We start from the raw sequence: 27,276 nt of genomic DNA on the forward strand, positions 1-27,276 counted from the left end.
AACACTCCCTTTCTCACTATAACGCAGGCGGGCGCTAACTTCCATATTTGAAATCCTAGAACTTTAGGAATACAGGAGAAAAAGAAAGACACATTTGAAAGAAACAGGGGGAGGAGAGAGATGGTCAATGTAAACTCACAAGTCAGTACAAGCATGGAGATTCCATTCGCTGATGGTGAGTACACAGTTTCGTTTATCATCTCACGGTTTCGGTGCGTTATGGTGGAGCTCACACCAGCTGTTGACTTTGTTTAAACTGTGGTTGGCAATACACACTGCAGAGGGCTTCTCTTCTGGCAGGCAGGTCCATTCAATGTAGAAAATATCGTCGTCATTTTTGTCTGTGTTTTTGACACGACCGCAATCAAGGAGGTGTGGAGACGATGGGAAGGTTGTTAAAAAGGGCCCCACAATAAGCTGAGACTGACAGATGAGACTCCATTCAGACTGATATGAACCTGGGAAGTCAAAGCTTTGAAGAGTTGAATAATACGATTTAAGGTCCAATATAGGCAGTGGGTAGTATTTGATGAATGGAAAAGACAGAGTCAGAGTGAATCAGGATGGAATCAGGATAGTAGAAAGGTGTGACGAAGTGAGGCCTGAAACGCTGGGCTTTCACCTGAAAAACACATGGGAACCACCTGAGTAAAACTGGAAAAGCATCCAACCACATCAGCAACCTCTGATCCAATTACACTAAAGTTGCCAAAACATGCCTTTTCAGGAGTGTACTGTGTAAATAGCTTGGGGTTGGTTTTCATTATGTCATTCACCACACATGGTATGATTTACATATGAGTCTGGGAGATGTAAAACTCCCCAACCAAACTAGGGATATTAGTCGTCCTAAGAAGGGCACACTAGAGTAGCGTCATTGTTTATTCAAAACTGTTGGGTTCTTTCTGGTTTTATTATACTGTATATCTTTATACTATGTTTCTTTGTGCAGACATACAAATGCTGCAAATCACAATGTCACAAGGTCACTCCTTCTAATTTGAGGTAGTGCTGACATAATGTCTCATGCATATCAGGAGACTTAATAATACTGACATTAGTACGTCACAGCCATGACCTGCAGTTATGAGTTCTTGTCCCTGGTGGACATTACCTGGGCTGCACCTTATTCCCTTACTGCAGTGTCTTAAACTCCCATCATGTTTGCAAAACATGTTTTGTTTTTTAAAAATCTTGTCTTATCATCCCGGTGAATTATAATGGCAGGGACAAGTAAATCAACATTTCAAAATGAATAGATTTGGTAGATAGTTTTTCATGGTTTTGACCTCCCCACATTCTAATTGGAAGAAGTGTCAACTCTAAGATCGCCTAGACTAGAAAGGTAACGTGAAACTAGGGCTGTGACGATAATGGAATTTTGGGGTAATGATGAATTGTCATGCAAATGAACAGTTTTTTGGGCATGATTGTCTTCTTTTTAAAAATATTTTGAGCTTGTAATGCATCATAATGCATATTTGAAAGACATACCTACTGAACACAACAACGACATACAGTAAGTACTTCATTAATACAACACAGCTTTGGTTACACCCGTCTCAAAAAAGAATAGTTTTCACCGCTTGGAACCTTTGGATAGGAGGCTTCTCCACCCAACCGTGCCATTCTGCTCGTAAAATGATTACCAACTTCATGTAAAAATGAAAAACTGCTGTTGGTTAAACTATAAATACTTGAATATAAAGTTTAAACCCCACTTCTCCTAAAATGAACGTATTAAGACGATTACGATGACTATTATACAATAATTGCGCCAGCCCTACTACAAACACATTCGCATATAGCAGCTGTTTAGCTGGTTAAACAATGGTTAGCAATATGTTGGCAAAAATGTATGTCCAAGTCAAGAGGTACTGCATCATGAAGGGGCCTCGGCCTACAGTCTGGATTCAGACCTGCAGTACCAGTCACACGTTTGGACACACTTTCTCATTCAAGGGTTTTTCTTTATTTTTACTATTTTCTACATTGTAGAATATTAGTGAAGACATCAAAACTATGAAATAACACATATGGAATCAAGTAGTAACCAAAAAAAGTGTTCAACGAATGAAAACACACTACCGTTCAAAAGTTTGGGGTCACTTAGAAATGTCCTTGTTTTTGAAAGAAAAGCAAATTTTTTTGTTCATTAAAATACAATCAAACTGTTCAGGAATATCGTGTAGACATTGTTAATGTTGTAAATGACTATTATAGCTGGAAACGGCAGATTTTTAATGGAATATCTACATAGGCGTACAGAGGCCCATTATCAGCAACCATCACTCCAGTGTTCCAATGGCACGTTGTGTTAGCTAATCCAAGTTTATAATTTTAAAAGGCTAATTGATCATTAGAAAACTCTTTTGCAATTATGTTAGCACAGCTGAAAACTGTTGTGCTAAATTAAAGAAGCAATTATATTGGCCTTCTTTAGACTAGTTGAGTATCTGGAGCATCATCATTTGTGGGTTTGATGACATGCTCAAAATGGTCAGACTCAAATAACTTTCTTCTGAAACTCATCAGTCTATTCTAGTTTTGAGAAATTAAGTCTATTCCATGCGAGAAATTGCCAAGAAACTGAAGATCTCATGCACGCTGTGTACTACTCCCTTCACAGAACAGGGCAAAGTGGCTCTAACCAGAATAGAAAGAGGAGTGGGAGCTCCAAACTATGCAAGAACTATTTAGGGAAGAAGCAGTCAGCTGGTATTCTGTCTATAATGGAGTGGCGAGCACAGTCACCGGATCTCAACCCTATTGAACTGTTGTGGGAGCAGCTTGACCGTATGGTACGTAAGAAGTGCCCATCAAGACAATCCAAGTTGTGGGACGTGCTTCAGGAAGCATGGGGTGAAATCTCTTCAGAGTACGTCAACAAATTGACAACTAGAATGCCAAAGGTCTGCAAGGCTGTAATTGCTGCAAATGGAGGATTCTTTGACGAAAGCAAAGTTTGAGAGGCACAATTATTATTTCAATTAAAAATCATTATTTCTAACCTTGTCAACATCTTGACTATATTTCCTATTCATTTTACAACTCATTTCATGTATGTTTTTATGGAAAACAAGGACATTTATAAGTGACCCCAAACTTTTGAACGGTAGTATATATTCTAAATAAATCACTGGCCGTGTCACCAGCAAAGCACCCCCACACAATCACACCTCCTCCTCCTCCATGCTTCACGGTGGGAAACACACATGCGACGATCATCTGTTCACCTACTCTGCATCTCACAAAGACAAGGCGGTTGGAATCAAACATTTCAAATTTGGACTCATCAGACCAAAGGACAGATTTCCACTGGCCTAATGTCCATTGCTCATGTTTACTGGCCCATGCAAGTATCTTCTTCTTATTAGTGTCCTTTAATAGTGTTTTTTTTGCAGCAATTCAACCTGATTCACAGTCTCCTCTGAATAGTTGATGTTGAGCTGCATCTGTTACTTGAACTCCACGAAGAAGTTATTTGGGCTTCAATTTCTGAGGCTGGAACTTCTAATGAACTTATCCTCCTTTAGTTAACTAAGCAAGTCAGTTAAGAACAAATTTCTATTTACAATGACGGCCTACCCCGGTCAAACCCAGATGACGCTGGGCCAATGGTGCGCCGCCCTATGGGATACCCAATCATGGACAGATGTGATTCAGCCTGGATTCAAACCAGGGACTGTAGAGATGCCTTTTGCACTGAGATGCAGTGCCTTAGACTGCTGCGCCACTCGGGAGTCCAGTTGTTATGACTGCACTTGAAGACTGCACTTGAAGACTGCACTTGAAGAAACATTTAAATGTCTTGAACTGTTCCACATTGACTGAACTTCATGTCTGAAGGTAATGATGAACTGTCGTTTCTCTTTGCTTATTTGAGCTGTTCTTGCCATAATATGGACTTGGTCTTTTACCAAATACGGCTATCTTCTGTATACCACCCGTACCATGTCACAACACAACTGATTGGCTCAAACGCATTGAGAAGGAAATTACACAAATTCACTTTTATCAAGGCACACCTGTTAATTGAAATGGACTCAAGGTGACTACCTCATGAAGCTGGTTGAGAGAATGCCAAGAGTGTGCAAAGGTGTCATCAAGGCAAAGAGTGGCTACTTTGAATAATTTTGTTTTAACACTTTTTTGGTTACTACATGATTCCATGTGTGTTATTTCATAGTTTTGATGTCTTCACTATTATTTTACAATGTAGAAAATAGTAGGTGTGTCCAAACCTTTGACTGGTACTGTATAACTTATTTGTATTGCTTTTAATCTTTTTAAATGAATATCTTATTAACACTTTGTTCTAGCTAGCTATTTGTGTAGGTAGCTATCAAGTAAACCCAATGATAATAGTTGCCGATAATACATTGCCGTCTGAAAGTATTCATACCCCTTGACTTATTTCACATTTTGTTGTGCTACAGCCTGAATTCAAAATGGATTCAATATATTTATTTTGTGACCCATCAACACACAATAAAATGACAAATTAAATCTTTATTTAACTAGGCAAGCCAGTTAAGAACAAATTATTATTTACAATGACAGGCTACCGGGAACAGTGGGTTAACTGCCTTGCTCAGGGGCAGAAGGACAGATTTTTACCTTGTCAGCTTGGCGATTCAATCCAGCAACCTTTTGGTTACTGGCCCAACACTCTAACCACTAGGTCAACTGCCACCCTGACCTGTTTATAGAAACGTTAGCAAATTTTTAGAAAATGAAATACCAAAATATCTCAATAACATAAGTATTCAAACCCCTGAGTCAATACATGTGAGAATAACCTTTGGCAGCGATTATAGCTTTGAGTCTTTCTGGATGAATCTCTAAAATCTTTACATACCTGGACTGTAAAATATTTAGGAACATTCAATGTCATCTTGGTAAGCAACTCCAGTGTATGTTTGGTGTTGTCTTTAAGGTTATTGTCCTGCTGAAAGGTGAATTTGTCTCCCAGTGTCTGTTGGAAAGCAGACTGAACCAGGTTTCCCTCTATAATTTTGCATGTGCTTAGCTCTATTCCGTTTCTTTTCATCAAAAACAAAACTCTGTAGTCCTTGCCAATGACAAGTATACTCATAACATGATGCAACCACCACCATGCTTGAAACTATGAAGAGTAGTACTCAGTGATGTGTTGTGTTGGATTTGCCCCAAACATAATGCTTTGTATTCAGGACATAAAGTATATTTCTTTGCCACATTTTTTGCATTTTTACTTTAGTGCCTTATTGTAAACAGGATGCTTGTTTTGGAATATTTTTATTCTGTGCAGACTTCCTTCTTTTCACTCTGTCATTTATGTTAGTATTATTGAGTGCCATTAAACTCTAACTGTAACTGTTTTAAAGTCACCAATGGCCTCATGGTGAAATCCCTGAGTGGTTTCGTTCTTCTTCTTTGAAATTCACTGCTCGACTGAGGTACCTTACATATAAGCGTATGTGTGGGGTACAGAAATGAGGTAGTAATTCAAAAATCAAGTTAAGGCCTTCTGAGTGGCACAGTGGTCTAATGCACTGCACTGCAGTGCTAGCTGTGCCATTAGAGATCCTGGTTCAAGTCCAGGCTCTGTCGCAGCAGACCGTGACTTGGAGACCCACGGGGCGGTGCACAGTTGGCCCACCATCGTCCGGGTTAGGGGAGGGTTTGGCCTGCAGGGATGTTCTGTCCATTGCGCACTCGTGACTCCTGTGGCAGGCGGGGTGCGGTTGCCAGGTGTACAGTGTTTCCTCCGACACATTGGTGCAGCTGGTTTTCAAGTTAAGCGGGCATCATATCAAGAAGCTGTGCAGCTTGGCTGGGTTGTGTTTTGGAGAACTATGGCTCTCCTGAGTTTGTACGGGAGTTGCAGCAATGAGACAAGACTTTAACTACCAATTGGATACCGCGAAATTGGGTCAAAAAAATGTTTCAATAAAAAAATAAAAATCAAGCGTTAAATCCTATTATGGCACAGAGTGAGTCCATGCAACTTATTATGTGACTTGTTAAGCAAATGTTTCATGCAGTGCGATACATCTCCTTCGCATAGAGTTAATCAAACTGTTGATTGTGGCCTGTGGAATGTTGTTCCTCTCCTCTGCAATGGCTGTGCGAAGTTGCTGGATATTGGCAGGAACTGGAACACACTGTCCTAAACGTCAACCCAGAGCATCCCAAACATGCTCAATGGGTGACATGTCTGGTGAGAATGCAAGCCATGGAAGAACTAGGACATTTTTAGCTTCCATGAATTGTGTACATATCCTTGCGACATGGGGTTGTGCATGATCACGCTGAAACATGAGTTGATGGAGGTGGATGAATGGCACAACAATGGGCCTCACGATCTTGTCATGTTATCTCTGTGCATTCAAATTGCCATCGATAAAAATTGAATTATGTTCATTGTCCGTAACTTATGCCTGCCCATACCATAACCCCACTTCCACAATGGGGCACTCTGTTCACAATGTTGACATCAGCAAAACGCTCACCCATACGCCTGCCATCTGCCTGATACAGATGAAACCGGTTCATCTGTGAAGAGCACCATTCTCTAGCGTGACAGTGGCCATCGAAGGTGAGCATTTGCCCACTGAAGTCGGTTATGACGCCAATCTGCAGTCAGCTCAAGACCCTGGTCAGAATGATGAGCACGCAGATGAGCTTCCCTGAGACTGTTTCAGACAGTTTGTGCAGAAATCTTTCGGTTGTGCAAACCCACAGTTTCATCAGCTGCCCGGCTGGCTGGTCTCAGACGATCCCACAGGTGAAGAAGCCAGATGTGGAGGTCCTGGGCTGGCATGGTTACACGTGGTCTGCGGTTGTGAGGCCGATTGGACGTACTGTCAAATTATCTAAAATGACATTGGAGGCGGCTTATGGTAGAGAAATTAACATTCAATTATCTGGAAAGAGCTCTGGTGGACATTCCTGCAGTCAGCATGCCAATTGCACACCTCAAAACTTGAGACATCTGTGGCATTTTGTTGTGTGACAAAACTGCACATTTATAGTGGCCTTTTATTTCCCCCAGCACAAGGCTCATCTGTGTAATGTGCTGGGGAAAATAAAAGGCCACTATAAATGTGCAGTTTTGTACTGCACATTTATAGTGGCCTTTTATTTTCCCCAGCACAAGGCTCACCTGTGTAATGATCATGCTGTTTAATCAAGTTCTTGATATGCCACACCTGTCAGGTGGAAGGGTTACCTTGGCAATGAAGAAATGCTCACTAACAAGGATATAAACAAATTTGTGCACCATATTTGAGAGGATTAAGCTTTTTGTGTATATGGAACAATTCTGGGATCTTTTATTTCAGCACATGAAACACGGGACCAACACTTTACATGTTGCATTTATATTTTTATTCAGTATATTTAGGCTTGCCATAACAAAGGGGTTGAATTCTTATTGACTCAAGACATTTCAGCTTTTAATTTTTTATTAATTTGTAAAAATGTCGACAAAACAATTCTACTTTGACATTATGGGGTATTGTGTGTAGGCCAATGATACAAAATCTACATTTAATCCATTTTAAATTCAGGCTGTAACAAAATGTGGAAAAAGTCAATAATAATATATACTGTATAGATTCACGGACCCCCAGCAGTACCTCGACCCCTGGTTGAATACCCCTACCTTACAGTATACAGTTCATTACTTTTGACCAGAGTTAGTGCACTATATAGGGAATAGGGTGCCAAATCAGAAGCAATATCAGCCATCCTGGGATGTGACCTTTGACAATAACATCCGTTTTTCTGGACTTGGACAGGAGAGATCTGCTATTTGAGATGGAAGGCTATGCCATTATTTATTAACAGTTTATTACACACATAGAGTAAATACAACAATGCTAAAAGCAGTGCAATGATCAAACCGAGAAGTGAATCTACATAGATGTTCCTGTTTTGAACTGAGTTAAGGAGATACGTCTGTAATATCTGTGATATGTCTGCGTCTCTATGGGGTTGGACAGAGCCAGTCCCTCCTCAACAGTATCAACACTATAAACAATTATCAACAGCCACATAACAATAATAAACAGCTAAGATGGAGGGTTTTCTTGTCATTTATGAACCCTCCTCTCAAACCGATTGTACTGCTGCCTGAGGCAACAAGCCACCATACGTTCAGTGTAAAATTCAACTGTATATTTCACTTAGCTTCAGGTCATATATATTGAGATGAATTGCTCAACCGTCACAACTTGGACAAACTACTACTGTCGCTCTGATGCTTGCAGAATCAGTTGGCAAATGTAAACACAACAAAAGCCATAGAACAGCCCTTCAGCGAACTGATCTGTTTACCCACAATGCTGAATGACTTTGTGGTGGGCTCTGATTGGCTGAACCAGTCAACTTCCTGCCCTATCAGTGACAGGACAAGAATGAACTAAAGCAACTCAAGTAACCTCAAACAGGCCAGCCCTCTCATTTGTTAACATATAATTAAAGTTAGTGGAATGCAATTTAATTCACCTTTCTATTGCCTAGGACTGAGTGCAATCTAAAATTTCTGTATGTTTACTGTCAGTCAGAATGTAATTTAAAAAAATATATGTATTTAACCTTTATTTAATCAGGTTTGGTGTACGGGCCATATATACAGTACGACCCATATACACCTTGTTGTCTGCTAGGAGGCAGTGCTTGTGAATGCTGATAGTGTCAATCACTTCAGTTTACATTAGTACATACTGTCATCAATCAAAATGAAAACAAATCCCTCTAACAAGAATGACAGGATGTGAATGAAGGGTTTTTGGAAAGAGACACTGGGCACAACACAGTTCTAAAGTGGAGAGAGTTTTCTAATCTGGAGCAGTAGACGTATGCTTTAGGTCACAGACAGACAAATCCTGTTTCTCTCTATTCATCATCTCAAAACCATCTCATTCGTCATTCTTCAGCTATTTCATGACAGCTCTCTATGCTTGGACAGGCTACATGCTTGAACTTTTCCTCGCCATGTACACTACCGTTCAAAAGTTCGGGGTCACTTTGAAATTTCCTTGTTTTTTGATAGAAAAGCACATTTCTTGTCCATTAAGATAACATCAAATTGATAAGAAATACAGTGTAGATATTGTTAATGTTGTAAATGACTATTGTAGCTGGAAACGGCAGATTTTTTATGGAATATCTACATTGGCCTATAGAGGCCCATTATCAGCAACCATCACTCCTGTGTTCTAATGGCACGTTGTGTTAGCTAATCCAATTTTATAATTTTAAAAGGGTAATTGATCATTAGAAAACTATTTTGCAATTATGTTATCACAACTGTAAACTGTTGTGCTGTTAAAGAAGCAATAAAATGGGCCTTCTTTAGACTATTTGAGTATCTGGAGCATCAGCATTTGTGGGTTCGATTACAGGCTCAAAATGGCCAGAAGCAAATAACTTTCTTCTGAAACTCATCAGTCTATTCTTGTTCTGAGAAATGAAGGCTATTATGAGAGAAGTTGCCAAGAAACTGAAGATCTCATACAATGCTGTGTACTACTCCCTTCACAGAACAGAGCAAACTGGCCCTAACCAGAATAGAAAGAGGAGTGGGAGACCCCAATGCACAACTGAGCAAGAGGACAAATACATTAGAGTGTCTAGTTTGAGAAACAGATACCTCACAAGTTCTCAACTGGCAGATTCATTAAATAGTACCCGCAAAACACCAGTCTCAACGTCAACAGTGAAGAAGCGACTCCAGGATGCTGGCCTTCTAGACAGAGTTACAAAGAAAAAGTCATATCTCAGACTGGCCAATAAAAATAAAAGATTAAGATGGACAAAAGAACACAGACACTTGTGTCAAGTGTCAGTTGTGCAGGCATGAGGACGGAGTCAGGAGCAGGACACAGAACTGAGTAAAATAACGTACTTTACTCTGAAAAATAATCAGCCAATAAATCCATGCAGGGATAACAAACCCTAACACAAAAGACTAACACAAAACCAGGAACAATCACGCACAAAACATAATGAGAACCAGAGGGTTAAATAGGGAAATAATTATAACATAATGAGAACCAGGTAAGTACAATCAAGACATAACAAATGGAAAAAGAAACGTGGATTGGTGGCAGCTAGAAAACCGGTGACGACGACCGCCGAACGCCGCCTAAACAAGGAGAGGCACCAACTTCGGCGGAAGTCGTGACAACTGAACAGAGGAACTCTGACTAGAAGGCCAGCATCCCAGTCGCCTCTTCACTGTTGACGTTGAGACTGATGTTATTTCAAAGGACAAAAAAAAACTTGCTTTTCTTTCAAAAACAAGGACATTTCTAAGTGACCCCAAACTTTTGAACAGTGGTGCGTGCATTAGTTTTATTTATCCTTTATTTTTAACCATAGAAGTCAAATTGAGACTGGCATTTCTTTTTCAAGATCTGGGCTCAACTCATATACTAAGTTAACATGGTCTAAATGTTTTTCTTTCTTTAGGTTATTTTACATTTATTAAACAAAATGAGTCTCATTGAGATTAACAATCTCTTTCACAAGAGAGACCTCGCCAAAATAGCAGCACACAAAATTACAGACACATCTACATTTAGATGTGTGTGTGTGTTAGTGTTAAAGCCAGGTAAGCAGATCTCCCCATTAGCAGTGTGCATGGATGGGGGTATTACACTCCAATCAAATCTCATTGTGCCAGGCATTATAAGATTAGCCCCCCCCCCCCCCCCCCCCCCACACACACAGACTTTTCAAAAAAGTTTTCAAAAAAGTTTTCTTTCCTTGTCAGGACATTTGGGTGAATTGTTAGGACACTGGGGTCCTGATATGGTAGAAAAACAAGTACACACACACGCACGCACACACACACACACACACACACACACACTGGGTAAGTGGCTTAGCTTATGGCCCTACATCCCCACCGGCTACAGCCCCATAGCTTCCGTCCCTCACAAACAAACTCCCACACACACTCTTTCACCCTCACTCTGCTCGTGTAGGGCCGGGCAGGGCCTGGGTGAGCACTGTAGTGTGCTCCCAGTGAGAGGGGAGAGAGAGGCTGATTGGTCTACAGTCTCGTCACTGGGCCTGGTCACTGTCAGGGCTCAGCTATCCACAGTCAGGAGGATGTATGGAGAGAAGCATGGAACACTACATGGTCACCTCACCACTCCAGGTACAGTCAGGAACACATGTAACAGACAAGTATTCTGTAGTTCTAGAACTGTTGTGCTATGACTGTAGTACTGTAGCACTATAACCTTCCGACTACAACCGCTCAACAGATATTGACCATATGACCTGTTACACATACTTGTACATAGCTGATGGCTACAGTGAGAGGAATTTAATCAGTGTGTACGGTAGATTAACTCCACCACACAACAAGCAACTTGGCTGTTTGTTTACGTTTCAAACCATGGGACTGTGTTCCAAGAGCAGTCGAAGTAAAGCTGCGGACGGATTGCTCACAGAACGAAGATCCGTGTCGTTCGTTAGTTGAATTAACACATTCTGACTTGATCATTTTGGCTGTGTATGAAAATGGAGACATTATTATAGGTCAGTAGTTATTGATGTGGTGATACCATATTGGTCATGTAAAAGGTAAAGTTATACAGTGTATTATTGTTGTTGTGTATCATTTTACCTTCTATGTTGAGATTATTCATAAAAAAATTGGGAAAACTGCCGATTAACTAATTTGCTCTAAAAGCTGAACGTCCCCCGCAAAGTTGTCTTCTTGGGCAACTATCACCTACAAAAATAATGGGATACTGAATCCTTTGTCCACAAGGTGGCACTGCAACCCAGTGATTCCATTCTCTATTATACAGGTCAGTCTGTGACATCTACCTCATCATTAGGCCTTCTCATCATTAGGCCTCCTCTTTCAACTCCCAATAGAGTTGAACTGTTCATCAAGCTCAGTCAGTAGAATATAGGTGAAAGGGTGATGAACTGTCATAATGGGGCCAATTAGTTTGTTTGAATGTTGAGTTTATGAAAGAGGCACCAATGTCAGTTGCTGTCTAGCTTCTGATGCTACTTAGGTATTTGTTCATTTTAAAACAATTCTTGTGAAGATGAAGGATAAGGTTGAAATCCTTCTCTTATAGTATCTTGTGTTTTCTTCCCGATCATGAGGTCAAATGACTATTGATTGGTTGATGACAGAAGAAAGAACCTATTACAGCAGACAGAGATAACCGGTCACGGCAGCCGTGTGCTGACAGATAGGATTGGGCTAGGAAGAGGCCAAATGAATTCTCAGCAAAACAGCGGTTAATGATTAAAGGGCTTTATCAAGACACTGCAATTGATTTACGTGGAGCATCGCGCTAAATGTTTATTGATGCAATTGTTTACTTATTTAGTGTACAGACATGGGGCTACTTGAGTTTTCCTCTCGCATGGTGGAAAAAACAACTAGTGGTGGATGTGTAAGAATATATTCCAATGGTGGTCTGTTTTAGTTTCGAAGGTTTTGCGTGTAGACGGTAGACTACATTTTACATGTCAAATCCTTGACTGTTGAAAGTTATCTACAAACAGAGTGAAGAAGTTTGTAGAGAATATTTCTTTAACAAATGACTTATGATTGATTACCTAGTGGAAGTCTAAACCTTACTTTTACAAGAATATGAGTCTCTTGTCTCTTGTCTCTTTAGAGATTTCCAGTGACAAACAAATAGGATTTCTCTGTGGTAAATTGGAGTGTGGGACTGTGAGCAAGGAATAATCTTCCTCAATTTCTAGCTTATTTTAAGCTCTATTTGCAAATGTGTTTATTGCCCAATACTATTGGGGTTATGGGGGCTGAGCAAAATTAGATCCTAGTAGTTTATCATTACCTTAAGAACAAACAGTCATGGGTCAGGACTATGACAACTTTTCAGTTGTTTTTCGTATGAAGATGTATGCATTTTCACTTTTTCTTGCTGTTTCCTCCTCTGTACTTGAATCAATGATAAAGCTCTGGGCCAAATTATACACGTTCAAATCTCTGAAGTTGACCATTGGTGCCACAATCATAACTCTCTGTGGTTCTCTGCTCCAACCTGAGGTGGCAGACTAAAAATAAAGGCACATTGAAAAGAGTAACATGTTCCTACTGTGTAGGCCTCTGGGAGTCTACTACCACTGCAAGTTTGAGTTTCAGTGTTGCTCAATGCATTTGCACAAAATTGTTTTGAGTCAACAAAAAAAAACAAAAAAAAAATCACCTCAGCATATCTGGAAAAATGAAATGTTTCTTTTCTGATGTACGTTTTAACAAACAAGTCACAAGAGGTATAAGTGTTGGTCAGTGCTAGCTAAAACAGAGGGGAGGAGAATCAAGTCAACAATGTCACCTTCACTTGTAAACACAACATTTCAATTGTATCATCAACACTAAAGCAACCACTAAAACACCAAATATAAGAATAATTTCAACCAATGTCAACATGAAGACATGCAGTCAACTATTTTCCAACAGTACAGACAGTGATAATCCCACTGGTCAGCCAAAGGGGCTTGTAGTTGCACAAGATGTGTGATTTGCAGATAGTTATCATCTATTGACAAGGTCTTCGCCTGCCATGACACTATTACTACTCACATGGTATCTCCTACATCTAACAGACAGAGGCAGCGCAGGCTCAACACTGGCCTAAAATATGCTGCTACGAGCACATTGCCTCCTTGTTCTCGCTCTTCTTATCAATATCTACAGCACTGTATCGTACACACATCAAAAACACTTACATTTTCCCTGCGCTTGAAGCTCTCCTAAAAATAATATGTTCCCATATAGAGTATATTCCAAATATCATTGACTCTTGGTTTCCCCCCGGCTGATACCTCCAGTTATTTGTTTTTTTATCCTCACTAGCTCTTTCCATTGGGATCGGACGTGTGGAATGAAAAAGAGTCATTCAGTGGAAGGTACAAATAGGCAGTGGTTAACAAATGGAGTTTGGTCAGTGGTCGGACTATTCAGATTCCTATTCAGAAGACAGACAGGACTTTGTTCACAAACTGGAGTTTGAAGTTAGTTTCAAAGGGGAGAATTACACTGGTGTTACATCAGGTCTCTCCGGCAGTCAGTCCTTTGACTTTTAGCCCCTGGGCTGTTTGGGCGATTGATTATAAGACTGAGCGACTGATTATAAGACTGACAGGACAGGACTTCCATACACACGTCATAGACAGATGAACAGGGCTACTTCATATGCGTGTGACGAGGACTGCCTGTGTCAAAAGGGAGCGTGAGGGAACACGTTATGTCATGTTAACCCTTCATTAAAAAAAAATGACAAATGGAATAACCTCGTTGAAAAAAAAATTCTGTGTGTTTCACAGAAATAAATGACTTGTCTAGAAGAAATTTCACTTTGAGCGTTTATATGGACTGCATGTTACTGCTAAAGATCTAGTCTCCTGACTTTTGTGTTAGGGTCGTTGCCGGTGCAGGTTAAAACAGGTTAAAGTGAACTGGTTAAATCAGCAGGCTTCTCTGATTACTCTGTGATAAGATACTCACAGGAGGCTCCTTCGGCTGCTCTATGATAACCTCTGCCCATCCCATCGTTGCCGTTTCTGTGCCGTGGGAATGTACGACATACAGGTTAACAGGAACTAATGTTAAACATACGACCTCATATAATAGCACTCTCCATATTTGAAAAAGCATGACAGATCATATAGTTACTAAGATGATAAATGATCATTGGCGATTATATTTAGTGTTAGCAGCATGTGAATCACATGAAAATGACATTTCCAGAACTCCCAACATTTAGTTAAAAATCTCCCATTTGCACAACATGAGATAAATGATCATTAGTAAAATACTGAAAGTTACTAAAACGTAGACAAGTTATGTCAGTTTAAGGTGAGGATCCAAAAAGTAGCTATCAGTATCTTTCTATACCCGAAGAGTCTGTCACTGCCCGAGTGTGAATAAGAAAACCTTAACCTTGCAGATTACACTTTATAGAGCAGTATATGACTGTTCTTGGACGAGTTCACAGAAAATTAAGATGGGAGCTGGTGATAATAAAGACATTTAATGGCTAAGGAGATAAGATTTCTTCTAAGTGACTCATTCCCCTCATTCCGTCACACAGATTTCCCTCTCGCTACCTTCTGGTTCTTCACGATCATTACTGCCGTGGTGATTGAGCAAATATGGCCACTTGAGGGGCGTTCTAACAGTCTTTTGTAGTGGCCCAAATGGCACCCTATTCCCTTGTGCACTACTTTTGACTAGAGCTCTATGGGCCTTGGCCAAGAGTAGTGCACTGTATAGGGAATAGAGGGCTGTTTGGGAACTCAGCCGAAGTGCTTCATGATCATTCCTGCAGTGGTGCTCAAGCAAACATGAACAAATATGGGCACTTGAGGGGTGTTCCACTAGAGTCTGTGTCTACCAAAGATGTGGAGAAGTAATCAATTGTAATGACCTCTGTTCAGACTTACTTGTATGATATACACCTAGCAGCTCTGGCGAGGCCCTAGATTAGTCGCATGTTCTATTTGACCACCTCGTGTCATCCGTTGATAAAACAATTTGTGGCAGGCTACACATCTTCCTATCTCAAGCTCAAAGAAGTGTGAAGATTCTTCAGTGACATTTTCTTTGTGATTCTAAAATCGCTGTTCATCCATCTGACCGGTTGTAGTGGACAATCAAATTCTAACATTTTCACTTGATCTTCTCTACACTCTCAGGCGGGATCACTGTGACCGACTTAACCACAGGAATGTTTTGATTCGGGAGGAGATTTTACTTGCTGAATCCTATATATGCTCTGGGTGGGTGGTTATCAACTTCACCAGCCTGCGTTTTACTGCTCTGAGGTCTCGGTGAACCCAAGATCATTGACCTATCGCTTTGTACTGGCACCTTCCTTCTTCAAATACAACACTGCTGTTTACCATGTCACATTTACTTACACAGTGGGGCCAGCTTATTTGCGTATTCTGCAACATTTCATTTTTCTAAAATCAGTTGCTTTATATAAGTGTTGACTGTATTAGACCTTTAAAGATGATGTCGTCTTATGAACTTATGATACACTTTTGAGTATTATAATACTTTTCTCGCAGCGCATTCTGTTCTCAAATTCTTGTTAAGCCACTTTAGTTTGGTAAATCCTGCTGAAAGCTTTCTAATACGGTGCTTGCTTTCCCCAAAATGAACCCGTTATGGCTTGAGACTCGTATCCCAATCTGGTCCTAAAAACATAGGATCCTACCAAATCAAATCAAAATGTTATTGGTCACAAATAACCATTTTTCCTCATCAATCTACACACAATAACCCATAATGACAAAGCAAAAACAGGTTTTCTGGAAATGTTTGCAAATGTATTAAATATAAAAACAAAAATACATTATTTTATAAGCACACAGCCAAGACAACGCAGGCGTGGCTTCGGGACAAGTCTCTGAATGTCCTTGAGTGGCCCAGCTAGGGGCCAGAGTTGAACCCGATTGAACATCTCTGAAGAGACCTGAAAATAGCTGTGCAGCGACACTCCCCGTCCAACCTGACAGAGCTTGAGAGGATCCGCACAGAAGAATTGGAGAAACTCACCAAATATAGGTGTGCCAAGCTTATAGCGTCATACCCAAGAAGAATCGAGGCTGTAATCGCAGCCAAAGGTGCTACAACAATGTACTGAGTAAAGGGTCTGAATACTTATGTAAATGTGTTATTTCAGTTTCTTATTTAGAATACATGACATTTTTATAAAAACCTGTTTTTGCTTTTTCAGAATGGGGTTTTTGTGTGTAGATTGATGAGCGGAAAAAATAATTTCATCTATTTTAGAATTAGGCTGTAACATAACAAAATGTGGAAAAAGTCAAGGGGTATGAATACTTTCCGAATGCACTGTATATATATGCACGTGTGTGTGTGTGTGTGTGTGTGTGTGTGTGTGATGGGATGGGATGTGTAGACATGATGGACAATATGTGGATAGAATATGTAGTATATCTGAAGAATACATGGATAGAATAATATATGTACAGCAATAGTTGAATAGGATGGCCTTGACTAGAATACAGTATATACAAATGAAATGGGTACAACAGTATGTAAACATTATTAAAGTGACCAGTGTTCTATTATTAAAGTGACCAGAGTTCCAAGTCTATGTACATAGGCAGCAGCCTCTAAGGTGCAGGGTTGAGTAACCGGGTGGTAGCCGGCTAGTGACCGTGACTGAAGTTCAGGGCAGGGTACTGGGCGGATGCCGGATAGTGGTGACAAACCAATGACATTAGTGACCAAATAGCGCTCTAAAAAGCATTACATTTGACCATAAGTTTCTTTGAACAAAAAAAGTTTCGGAAGAGTTGGGTCACACTACTTTGTTATGTGCGTATAGAATTTTGTGAAACAATTAACTCTTTTACATAAAGGCAAAAAAAAAATCCAGCAATAATTATTTATCTGTTTTAATATGCAAGAATAAAGTAAGATTTACCAGAGACATATTACATGTGGACGTACAGTGCCAGTCAAAAGTTTGGACACACCAACTCATTCAAGGGGTTTTCTTTATTTTTTACTATTTTCTACATTGTTGAATAAAAAAAAGTGTTAAACAAATCAAAATATATTTGTTATTTGAGATTCTTCAAAGTAGACACACTTTGCCTTGATGACAGCTTTGCACACTCTTGGCATTCTCTCATTCAGCTTCATGAGGCACCTGGAATGCATTTCAATTAACAGGTGTGATTGTTAAAAGTTCATTTGTGAAATTTCTTTCCTTCTTAATGCGTTTGAGTCAATCAGTTGTGTTGTGACAAGGTAGGGGTGGTATACAGAAGAAGGTATTTGGTAAAAGACCAAGTTCATATCATGGAAAGAACAGCTCAAATAAGCTAATAGAAACAGTCCATCATTACTTTAAGACATGAAGGTCAGTCAATACGGAACATTTCAAGAACTTTGAACGTTTCTTCAAGTGCAGTTGCAAAAACCATCAAGCGCTATGATGAAAATGTCTCTCATGAGGAACGACACCGGAAAGGAAAAATCAGAGTTACCTCTGCTGCAGAGGACAAGTTCATTAGAGTTACCAGCCTCCGAAATTGCAGCCCAAATAAATGCTTCAGAGTTCAAGTAACAGACACATCTCAACATCAACTGTTCAGAGGACACTGCGTGAATCAGGCCTTCATGGTCAAATTGCTGCAAAGAAACTTCTACTAAAGGACACCAATAATAAGAAGAGACTTGCTTGGGCCAAGAAACACGAGCAATGGACATTAGACCGGTGGAAATCTGTCCTTTGGTCTGATGAGTCCAAATTTTAGATTTTTGGTTCCAACCGCTGTGTCTTTGTGAGACGCAGAGTTGGTGAACGGATGATCTCTGCATGTGTGGTCCCACCGTGAAGCATGGAGGAGGTGTGATGGTGTTGGGGTTCTTGGCTGGTGACACTGTTGGTGATTTATTTAGAATTCAAGGCACACTTAACCAACATGGCTACCACAGCATTCTGCAGTGATATGCCATCCCATCTGGTTTGCGCTTAGTGGGACTATCATTTGTTTTTCAACAGGACAATGACCCAACACACCAAGCTGTGTAAGGACTATTTGACCAAAAAGGAGAGTGATGGAGTGCTGCATCAGATGACCTGGCCTCCACAATCCACTGACCTCTACCCAATTGAGATGGTTTGGGATGAGTTGGACTGCAGAGTGAAGGAAATGCAGCCAACAAGTACTCAGCATATGTGGGAACTGCTTCAAGACTGTTGGAAAAGTATTTCAGGTGAAGCTGGTTGAGAGAATGCCAAGAGTGTGAAACACTGTCATCAAGGCAAAGGGTGGCTACTTTCAAGAATTTAAAATATAAAATATATTGTTGAGCTGCACCTCTCTTCACTTTGAGTATAGATTTGATTAAAACATCTAGCTAAAAGGCTAAATAATCTGTATGCTCTCAGATTGCAATAAGAATTCATATGAAAAGATGCCCTTTGGTGCCCTGATGAAGGAGTTGGCTAAGAGTGCTTTGGCCTACAATTTGAGCTTCCAATTCTTTGGTCAAAGACATTTAGTTATCTGATGGTTTTAAATGGCAGGAAACAACAAGAGGTGATTTCAAGCAAGTAAAGCACAATGATTTGGCTGAGATTCAACATTCATTTTATGTCTCTCATGATATAATTGTTGATCCATTACTGACAGCAACGTGGAAAGAGAAAGAGGGAAAGAGAGATAGAGCGAGAGAAAGAGAGAGAGAGATGTGGAAAAGAGTGAGAGATCCAATTTATGTTTGAGAGAAAAACAACCATGATTCTCCAATAGAGAAGGAGTCTAGTTAAACATCAACCAGACTTCCACCCCACCCCTCCTGGGAGCCTGGGAGGAAGCTCCTCCTGTCAGTCTGACTGACCCAGGCTTCTCATGGCCTCCTCCTCCAGAGCTCTGGAGGAGAGACTGTCCCCATAGCATAGGGGTATCTCTTTTTACTTTTAGGAGGAGGAGCCTGGCCAAATAATCGGGGGGGGGGGGGGGGGGGGGGGGGGGGGGGGGAGTGAGGAGGGAAGGCACTTAGCTTCATGGACAAGTCTTTTTGATCAACTGTCAGGTAGCTGAGAGGGAATTTGTTTGTCCAAAGCACTGGTAGACATGGACATGGCAGACTATAGTGACGCCCTGGACCCAGCCTACACCACATTGGAATTTGAAAACATGCAAGTGCTCTCCATGGGCACAGGTGAGTCAGAGTCATACGTTGCCTGGTTGAACTTTGAGACTTTTGGCTACTAAACATTTGGACAGAGGGTTTAAGTTGATGTCATCAAAAGTAGCTGTCATTTGTCCAATCTTGTATTGGATGCAAAAGGATGAGAATGTGCTTTTCTGATAATATGATCACCTTTTGTTGCAATAGTAAAACATTCAGAGGTTTTGCACAATACACCCAATGCATCTGGATGATTTGGTGGTGAAACAACTGTTTGGTAGAGAATGACCGTATCCTGTTGTAACTTGTAGACTGTGTATTTGACCTAAAATAGAGTTACAACGACTAGATATTCATTATATGATTTATGTTCCCACGCATTTCAAGGTCCATACAATAAGAAAAAGCATTTCTCAGAGTTCTTTGACAGCATGATAGCTTTTTTGAAAGTGAAACATTGGCCTTTCTAGTCTCCCATGACATTCGGCTGTGAACTTGATTCTGAAATGAAACAATTTCGTCTGAGGAAGAAAAGGCAATGACCATTGAAAGACAATCGAATTGCATGGCCAATATCATCTTTGTTATTCCTTACTCATTGTACTGGCTTATACACATAAATATTCAGATTTTTAATGATACGTAAACAGCATACAGTACATTGTATATGTGTAGTTTATTTCAACAATAAATGTTTTTACTAGTATAATTACAGCTTTACTACACAGGTATAACTGTGAGTAACTCAATGTAAAGTGTTGGCAGAAACCTTCCATACTGTATGATTGATTGAACCAGTCATCTCATTGATGACTTTGAGGGAGGGTGTGAGACTGCCTGTCTCCACTGATTGCATTTCCAGAGGTAATCAAGCCTGGATCAGTTACTGTTTACCTTGACTGGGATTTCAGCTACTACTCAGATAGACAGTGAATACTACTGTAATAGACCGTAGCTTGATGATAGTCGTATTAGCCCATTTGATCAACAAGCAATGACACTGACCGTAATGCAATCACTTGATGCCGGTTGTTCTCACCTTTTAAATTAAACTAATCAAAGTATCTGTTTGCTTTGAAAATATGTTAAGTTAATGACTGAATATAATATTCTGTCATTATATTGACCAATTACTGAGAGAGAGCTAAGAGTCTAAACACGTTTTAGGGCAAACATTCTGCTAAAAGTAACAAATATTTCAGCATCACATAACATTTCCTTTCTAACTCTGTTGAACTAGTCACTCCACACCATCCATCCCTATACTCACAGGCTAACTTCCAAAAAGTTCCAAGCTGTGAATGATTTAATTCAGTCATCAAAAATGTCTAGTAACTACTTATCCCACTGCACACATACATATCCTCTTCCCTAAGTCAAACATTGGTGACCCAAAGACCTCCTGACCCGAAGAGGAAGACTGGATTGATATAGCACTTTTCCACAGCTCAAAATGCTTTACATAGTCTAGCACCCACAATATCGCTCTGTCTGTTGTTTCAGACTCCTCACCGGCTGAGAGTGCCAACATGAACACAGCCAACCACCTCGGTGTGGTCGCCCTGTGTGCCATATGTGGGGACAGGGCCACGGGAAAGCACTACGGGGCCTCCAGCTGTGACGGCTGCAAAGGTTTTTTCCGCCGGAGTGTTCGCAAAAACCACATGTACTCATGCAGGTGAGGATCCGGCTTATAGTATATTATACGCAAGGGCAAACAACAGAACCACCATATTCCGGTCCATTTTGCAAGAATAATGACAAAGTTGCAATTGCTGATTTATGCCTCTAGAGCCCGAGATAACAACGAAAGAATGACTAAAACAGACGGTTGCAATAATGACGCTGGCATATTCAACAACAGCGCTCTCTCTACTGCAACACAATTAATCTAAAGCATTCTTTCTAACTTCCTTCTCTAGGTTCAACAGACAGTGCATTGTGGACAAAGACAAAAGGAATCAATGCAGATACTGTCGATTGAAGAAGTGCTTTCGAGCTGGCATGAAAAAAGAAGGTATACAATTCATTCAACTTCATTCAAATGGTAATTTACAAGAGTGAAAGAGTGAAAAAATGATTGAAATGATTGAGGCCTATGTGGTCATATTGTGGTAGTACGTATTATGCTCAGTCTCTACTTTTTGTACAAGAACGTGATGAAACTAGCAGTGATTATTTCAAAATCTCTGGTAAAGGATATCCTAGAACTAGAACGTCCCATTTTTATCAGCCAGTCCCTATCATAGCATTGTAGAGCCAAGCAGAGCCATTGGGCAGAGCCACTGCTCATGAGGTATGTTGCAAGAGCCAGGAGACCAGCACTTTGTTAATGTTGACTCCATGATGCACTAAAGTCTATGACCAGCTTATGCTGAGCAAACAGTTCTGTGGGGGAATTATAGCCACACATACTGATAAACACATCAACCTTGGGAGACTTTTGTCTCCCTCGAAAGTCAATGCTAATATGAGTCAATGATAATATCCCCATAATAATTGTTAATGAGTGTCAGATAATATTGTATGCACCGTTTATTATGAAAAGAATGGCATATTTGAGTTGTATGACTTTGAAGGTTTGTCATGTTGAGTCAGAATGACAGTATGGGGAGTGCTTTGACTGTACAGTTTCTGGTGAATAATAGACAATCAAGGATCTGTTCTCTCCTGATAGCTACGGTTTGTTTGTTTCTCAGCTGTACAGAACGAAAGAGACAGAATCAGCACCAGAAGATCTAGCTATGAAGACAGCAGTTTACCATCTATCAATGCACTCATCCAGGCAGATGTACTCTCAAGACAGGTAAGGCCCATGGATATGGCTATTTTGATCGAAATCATTGTAAGCATTTTAAAGTAATTTTAAATTGCCCCAGAATGGGTAAAAAAAAAAAACATTGTATTGAAAGGAATGGAATTGAATTTATTCTGGTTAAATAAGTGGTGTTGATAATTTGTCTATGAATAGGGCACACATGTATTTATTATTATTGTGTGTGTGTGTGTGTGTGTGTGTGTGTGTGTGTGTGTGTGTGTGTGTGTGTGTGTGTGTGTGTGTGTGTGTGTGTGTGTGTGTAGATATCCTCACCTGGGCCCATACTGAATGGTGACATCAGGACGAAAAAGATAGCGACCATCACAGATGTGTGTGAATCAATGAAACAGCAGCTGCTGGTGCTGGTAGAATGGGCCAAGTACATCCCTGCCTTCTGTGATCTGCCTCTGGATGACCAGGTAAGACATTGCACTAGACTTTACAGTGTCTAGTGGACTGGACTAAACTAGGTTGGACTAAACCATACTACTCTTATTCTGGGGTATTGCACTTTATGGGCCATTTTGTCTTGGACTAAAAAGCCTGCAATATAGGGCAGGAAACCAGTCTGATAGATAATTCAACTATTTTATTAAACTTATATTTAACCAGGCAAGTCAATTTAGCACAACAGTTATATTTACAATGGAGGCTTAGCAAGAAGCAAAAGGCCTCCTGTGGGGATGGGGGCTGGGATTTAAAAAAAAAAAAATGATGTTGGAGTATTATTGTCATTCCTAAAAAGAAGAACTTAAAGCTATGTGTCCAGGGAATATACATCTCTCCAATCAGCATCTTGAGGAGGGAGTGCTGCTGCTGTTTTTAAAGACCTCCGAATCCAAAGAAGGGGTTAATGTATTTGAATTTGAATCACCAGTTAGAATATGATGAGCTGGTTTGAAAGTTCTATCCGTGCTCAGAACCATTCCAGAATCATTAACACTGTGATGACCAGGGCTTGGTAACTGATTTGCTGAAATTGAATTAGTGAGGGATCCAACAGGTGTATCTTCACACACTTACTTGACTCTGGTCAGCTCTTCAGTGACCTAAAAGGTGGTGGGAAAGATTTCCTTGTTTAATGGTTAGGTATAAGTGTCATAAGAGGTATAATATTTCCAGGGTTGGGTAGGTTACTTTCTAAATGGAATCCTTTACATGTACTAGTTATGTGTCCAAATTTGTAATCAGCAACGTCATCTGATTACTGTGAGTTACTTTTGATTACTTTCCCCTTAAGAGGCATTAGAAGAAGACAAAAAGGATCCATCAAACTGTGAAATTATTCTTCCTAAACATAATTACAGGGCTCTTCTGTATGACTCCCTGCTGGTAAAGGTTCAATACAAAAATCTCAAATAAATCAAATGCATTTGGTGTGTCTTCATAGTGGACTCGCTCAGGTGGAACAAACTAAAACTTTTTTCAATGCTGAATTCAATGTAATTGAGAAAACATCATGTCTTTTTTTCCACAAACATCCTTTCTGAATTTAAAAGTAATCCAAGAAGTAATCATCTAGTTTTTAAAAACGTATTTGTCATCTGATTACAATATTTTTGCTGGTAACCTCTGATTACAGTAAGCTATTTTGTAATCAGATGACATGTAATAAGTTACTCCCCAACCCTGAATATTTCCCATGTCTTATCAAATACATGGTTTCATAGAAAAGACAGTTAACATGGAGACTAGCATGTATGCTGGTAAGAGGTGTTTTGCTGCAAGACAGTTTCAAGGTTAAAGCTAATAATGAAATTACTTTTCTTTGTTTCAGGTGGCATTGCTACGAGCTCATGCTGGAGAGCATCTTCTGCTTGGAGTTGCAAAGAGGTCTATGTTGTACAAGGACCTCCTGCTATTAGGTAAAGTCAAGATAACATCTTAGCTACAGTACATCACATATGTCATATAACAGATTAGTTATAATTGTCAGAATAGTTTATGATAGCAATAATAGGATACTTGTTTGGGGGGGGGGTCATCAAACACAGAGTGATCCTACCCTACAAGACAGTTATTTTTTCTGTTCTTTATAGGAAATGACCACATTATTCCCCGGAACTGCCCCGAGTTGGAAGTGATCCGGGTAGCAGTTAGGATTCTGGACGAGCTAGTGCAGTCCTTCCAGGAGCACCAGATAGACGACAATGAATACGCTTGTTTGAAAGCCATTGTTTTCTTCGATCCAGGTACTACATGAAACACAACATCACTTTTAAAATAAACAGACTATCATTCGAGGGCAGTAACTTTTGTGTTTAAAAATAAAAATGATTTTACCCGTGAGTAACAAAACTATTGACTAGAAATGGTTGTTCTACGAGCAATATGACCAAGCAGTGAGTGACCAAGCTATTGACCAAACACCTACTCTCTCCTGCTCCAGATGCCAAAGGTCTGAGTGACCCCAGTAAGATCAAGCGGATGCGTTACCAGATTCAGGTCAGCCTAGAGGACTACATCAACGACCGGCAGTATGACTCCCGGGGGCGCTTTGGAGAACTGCTCCTGCTGCTGCCCACACTACAGAGCATCACCTGGCAGATGATCGAACAGATACAGTTTGTCAAGCTATTTGGGATGGCCAAGATTGACAACCTGCTCCAAGAGATGCTCTTAGGAGGTTAGCCTTCTTGATATTGTTACTGAGAAACAACAATTCTAAATGTATGGCCAAAGGTAATGCCAAAATAATTGAGTACAAACAAGTTTCCAGGAGTTCTACTGTCTAAAGAAGTGTACACTCTTCAATAGGATAACATGCTAGTTAGTTATCATACTGTACTACCAATGGACAGTGTCACAGTGAATGAGGAAACTAACTGTTTGTGTGATTTTTGCATGTTTTGTGGTTTCCCTCAGGTTCTGCTAACGAGACAACTCACACACCTCACTCTCTGCATCCACATCTGGTTCAGGAACACCTCAGCAACAATGTCATTGTGGCCAGCAACATGGCTACTCCCATCCATAACGTCCAAATCTGTGAGTATCAATAACTACATATGCCCGACTTTAAATGTCCTACTCTGAGGGCAGGTTCCCCAAAAACAGATTAAGCCTAGTCCTGGATTCAAAAGCACTGAAAGTTGTGTCTGGGACACCGACCACAAAATGTACCTAAAAATGCCTGTGATTCTCAACCAACGATGGGCTCAGTGGCATCAATCCACTCCCATTTGCAACAGTCAGGTAGTTGGAAGGACAAACAAGCTATGCAGAATAATCCACTAAATTCTTCAGAGAGACTAATCAGGCTTACTTTGTCAAAGAAAACGTCTGTTATTTTTTTCTTAACATTTTTAATGCCCTCAGAAATTTCACAAAAGTGCTTATTCCTTGTCTGGAAAAAAAAAAGTTTTCTTTCCAAGTAATGTCATGCCACAAGGTAAATATGCCGCTTTGTTGTGTACCCAACTGACTGCGTAGTTCAGTGTTATTCCTCCACTAACTGATTATTTCTGGTTTGTTGCAGCCACTCCTGAAACTCCAATTCCCTCTCCTCCCACAGCCTCCAGTTCAGAACACTATAAGATGGCTCAAGGGGTTATAGCCACCGTGCCCAAGCAAACTAGCTCCGTCCCGCAGCCAACCATCACCAAACAAGAAGCCATCTAACACAGAACTGGACCCCACAAACCCCGTCCAACAAAGCATTCACAATTTCATAATCTTCGCTTAGTATCTCTATTTCTTTATACATACTCAGTATATAGATGAAAAACAATTCATATGTGAGAAACACTTATTCTCAACAAATCTCAGGAGTGTACTGTACAGTTGGGATACATTAGTCAACTAACCCCCACCAGAGGTACATAAGCCCAATAATATTATTACATGTACAATGTAGTATCAAGCAGACAAGAGATGAGAAATGACATTGTCATGTTTTTAAATAATATAATAATGTGACAGACATAGCTATATAATAGGTAGTCAATTGGTTCAGAATTATTATTATTTTTTACTTTTTCAAGTTCTATTCAACTTGCTGTATGACAGGTTTGTGTTTCATTGTCCCTGTCTAATATGGTTTAATATGTCCCTGTCTATATGTTCTAAAAATCGCTATTTAGTTCTGTAGTAACGTGCTTAAATGTTTGAATGTTTGCTTCTCGGTCCATTTAATGCTGTATACTTTCTGTGGAGCCACCTCATAAAAGCTTAAGACAATCACAGGTTGAGGAACTCAATTTGAAATGAATGCATAGCATTGGTGTTTAGATATAACAAATATTTGCAGTTTTACTGTAAAGACATGTTAGCGTATTTTGTTTGACTATAGAATCCTTTTGTGTCATGGTATTATAACTACTAAATTACAGAATAAACTGTGCCTTTCATTCAATACTGCCTTACACTGGAAAGATGGGCAATATGGTTCACCTTACAATGTGAAGATGAATAAAATGTCAATGTTTATTTTTAAATCACTTTGCACTGCCCCTTATTTAAATTACACAATACAAGTACTTAATGGAATCTTAACTTATATGGTATGAGACCAATAACATCTCAATTAAAAATGTAGAAGGCATAGCCTATCCACTGTTAATAAACCCTGATTTTATGTCAGAAGGAAAAATATAATTTGCTACATTATTTCAGAGGTCTCCTCTTGTCACCCTATATCTATCACACACTTGTCTGGCAAAGTGAATATTGTACAACAAGTTAAGTGAATGAGAAAACTAGATGATTTGTTATCTTCATTTTACTGTTCTTAGTTATTACTAAGCTATGGTATTGAAGATGAAGATAGCCT

The 27,276-nt window shown here is 39.9% G+C and overlaps 1 protein-coding gene and 1 long non-coding RNA gene across 5 annotated transcripts in view; one reads left to right on the forward strand and one right to left on the reverse strand.

Annotated features, from left to right (window-relative positions):
* Positions 1-14,505, reverse strand: part of LOC118939538 — a 49,395-nt gene extending 34,890 nt beyond the window's left edge. The window contains exon 1 of the long non-coding RNA XR_005036523.1: positions 13,732-14,505. This is a non-coding gene — a long non-coding RNA (uncharacterized LOC118939538). The remainder of the gene's footprint in view (positions 1-13,731) is intronic.
* LOC110492032 (hepatocyte nuclear factor 4-alpha) lies at positions 1-26,941 on the forward strand. Of its 4 annotated transcripts, none has more exons than XM_021565994.2 (10): positions 1-175; positions 21,191-21,365; positions 21,610-21,734; positions 22,387-22,493; positions 22,769-22,924; positions 24,283-24,370; positions 24,545-24,697; positions 24,895-25,131; positions 25,371-25,493; positions 25,984-26,941. In XM_021565994.2, the coding sequence occupies exons 1-10, from the start codon at positions 121-123 to the stop codon at positions 26,124-26,126; spliced, it is 1,362 nt and encodes a 453-aa protein (XP_021421669.1). In that variant the 5' UTR covers positions 1-120; the 3' UTR covers positions 26,127-26,941. The 4 variants fall into 4 exon arrangements, with proteins under 4 accessions (XP_021421669.1, XP_021421667.1, XP_021421670.1 ...); XM_021565992.2 differs by lacking the exon at positions 1-175 and adding an exon at positions 19,535-19,717; XM_021565995.2 differs by lacking the exon at positions 1-175 and adding an exon at positions 19,535-19,717 and having other exon boundaries at positions 26,020-26,941.
* Positions 26,942-27,276: the final 335 nt, after the last annotated feature.

Source organism: Oncorhynchus mykiss, chromosome 16 (assembly GCF_013265735.2).
Source record: "Oncorhynchus mykiss isolate Arlee chromosome 16, USDA_OmykA_1.1, whole genome shotgun sequence".
In the NCBI taxonomy this organism is placed as follows: Eukaryota; Metazoa; Chordata; class Actinopteri; order Salmoniformes; family Salmonidae; genus Oncorhynchus; species Oncorhynchus mykiss.

Bases quoted from the DNA above. Each gene is read 5' to 3' on its own strand.
- LOC110492032 (XM_021565992.2), top strand. From the start codon at position 19,630: ATGGACATGGCAGACTATAGTGACGCCCTGGACCCAGCCTACACCACA. The intron at 22,925-24,282 runs GTAAGACATTGC...TCTTTGTTTCAG, and splicing joins ATCTGCCTCTGGATGACCAG to GTGGCATTGCTACGAGCTCA. The intron at 25,494-25,983 runs GTGAGTATCAAT...GGTTTGTTGCAG, and splicing joins CATCCATAACGTCCAAATCT to CCACTCCTGAAACTCCAATT.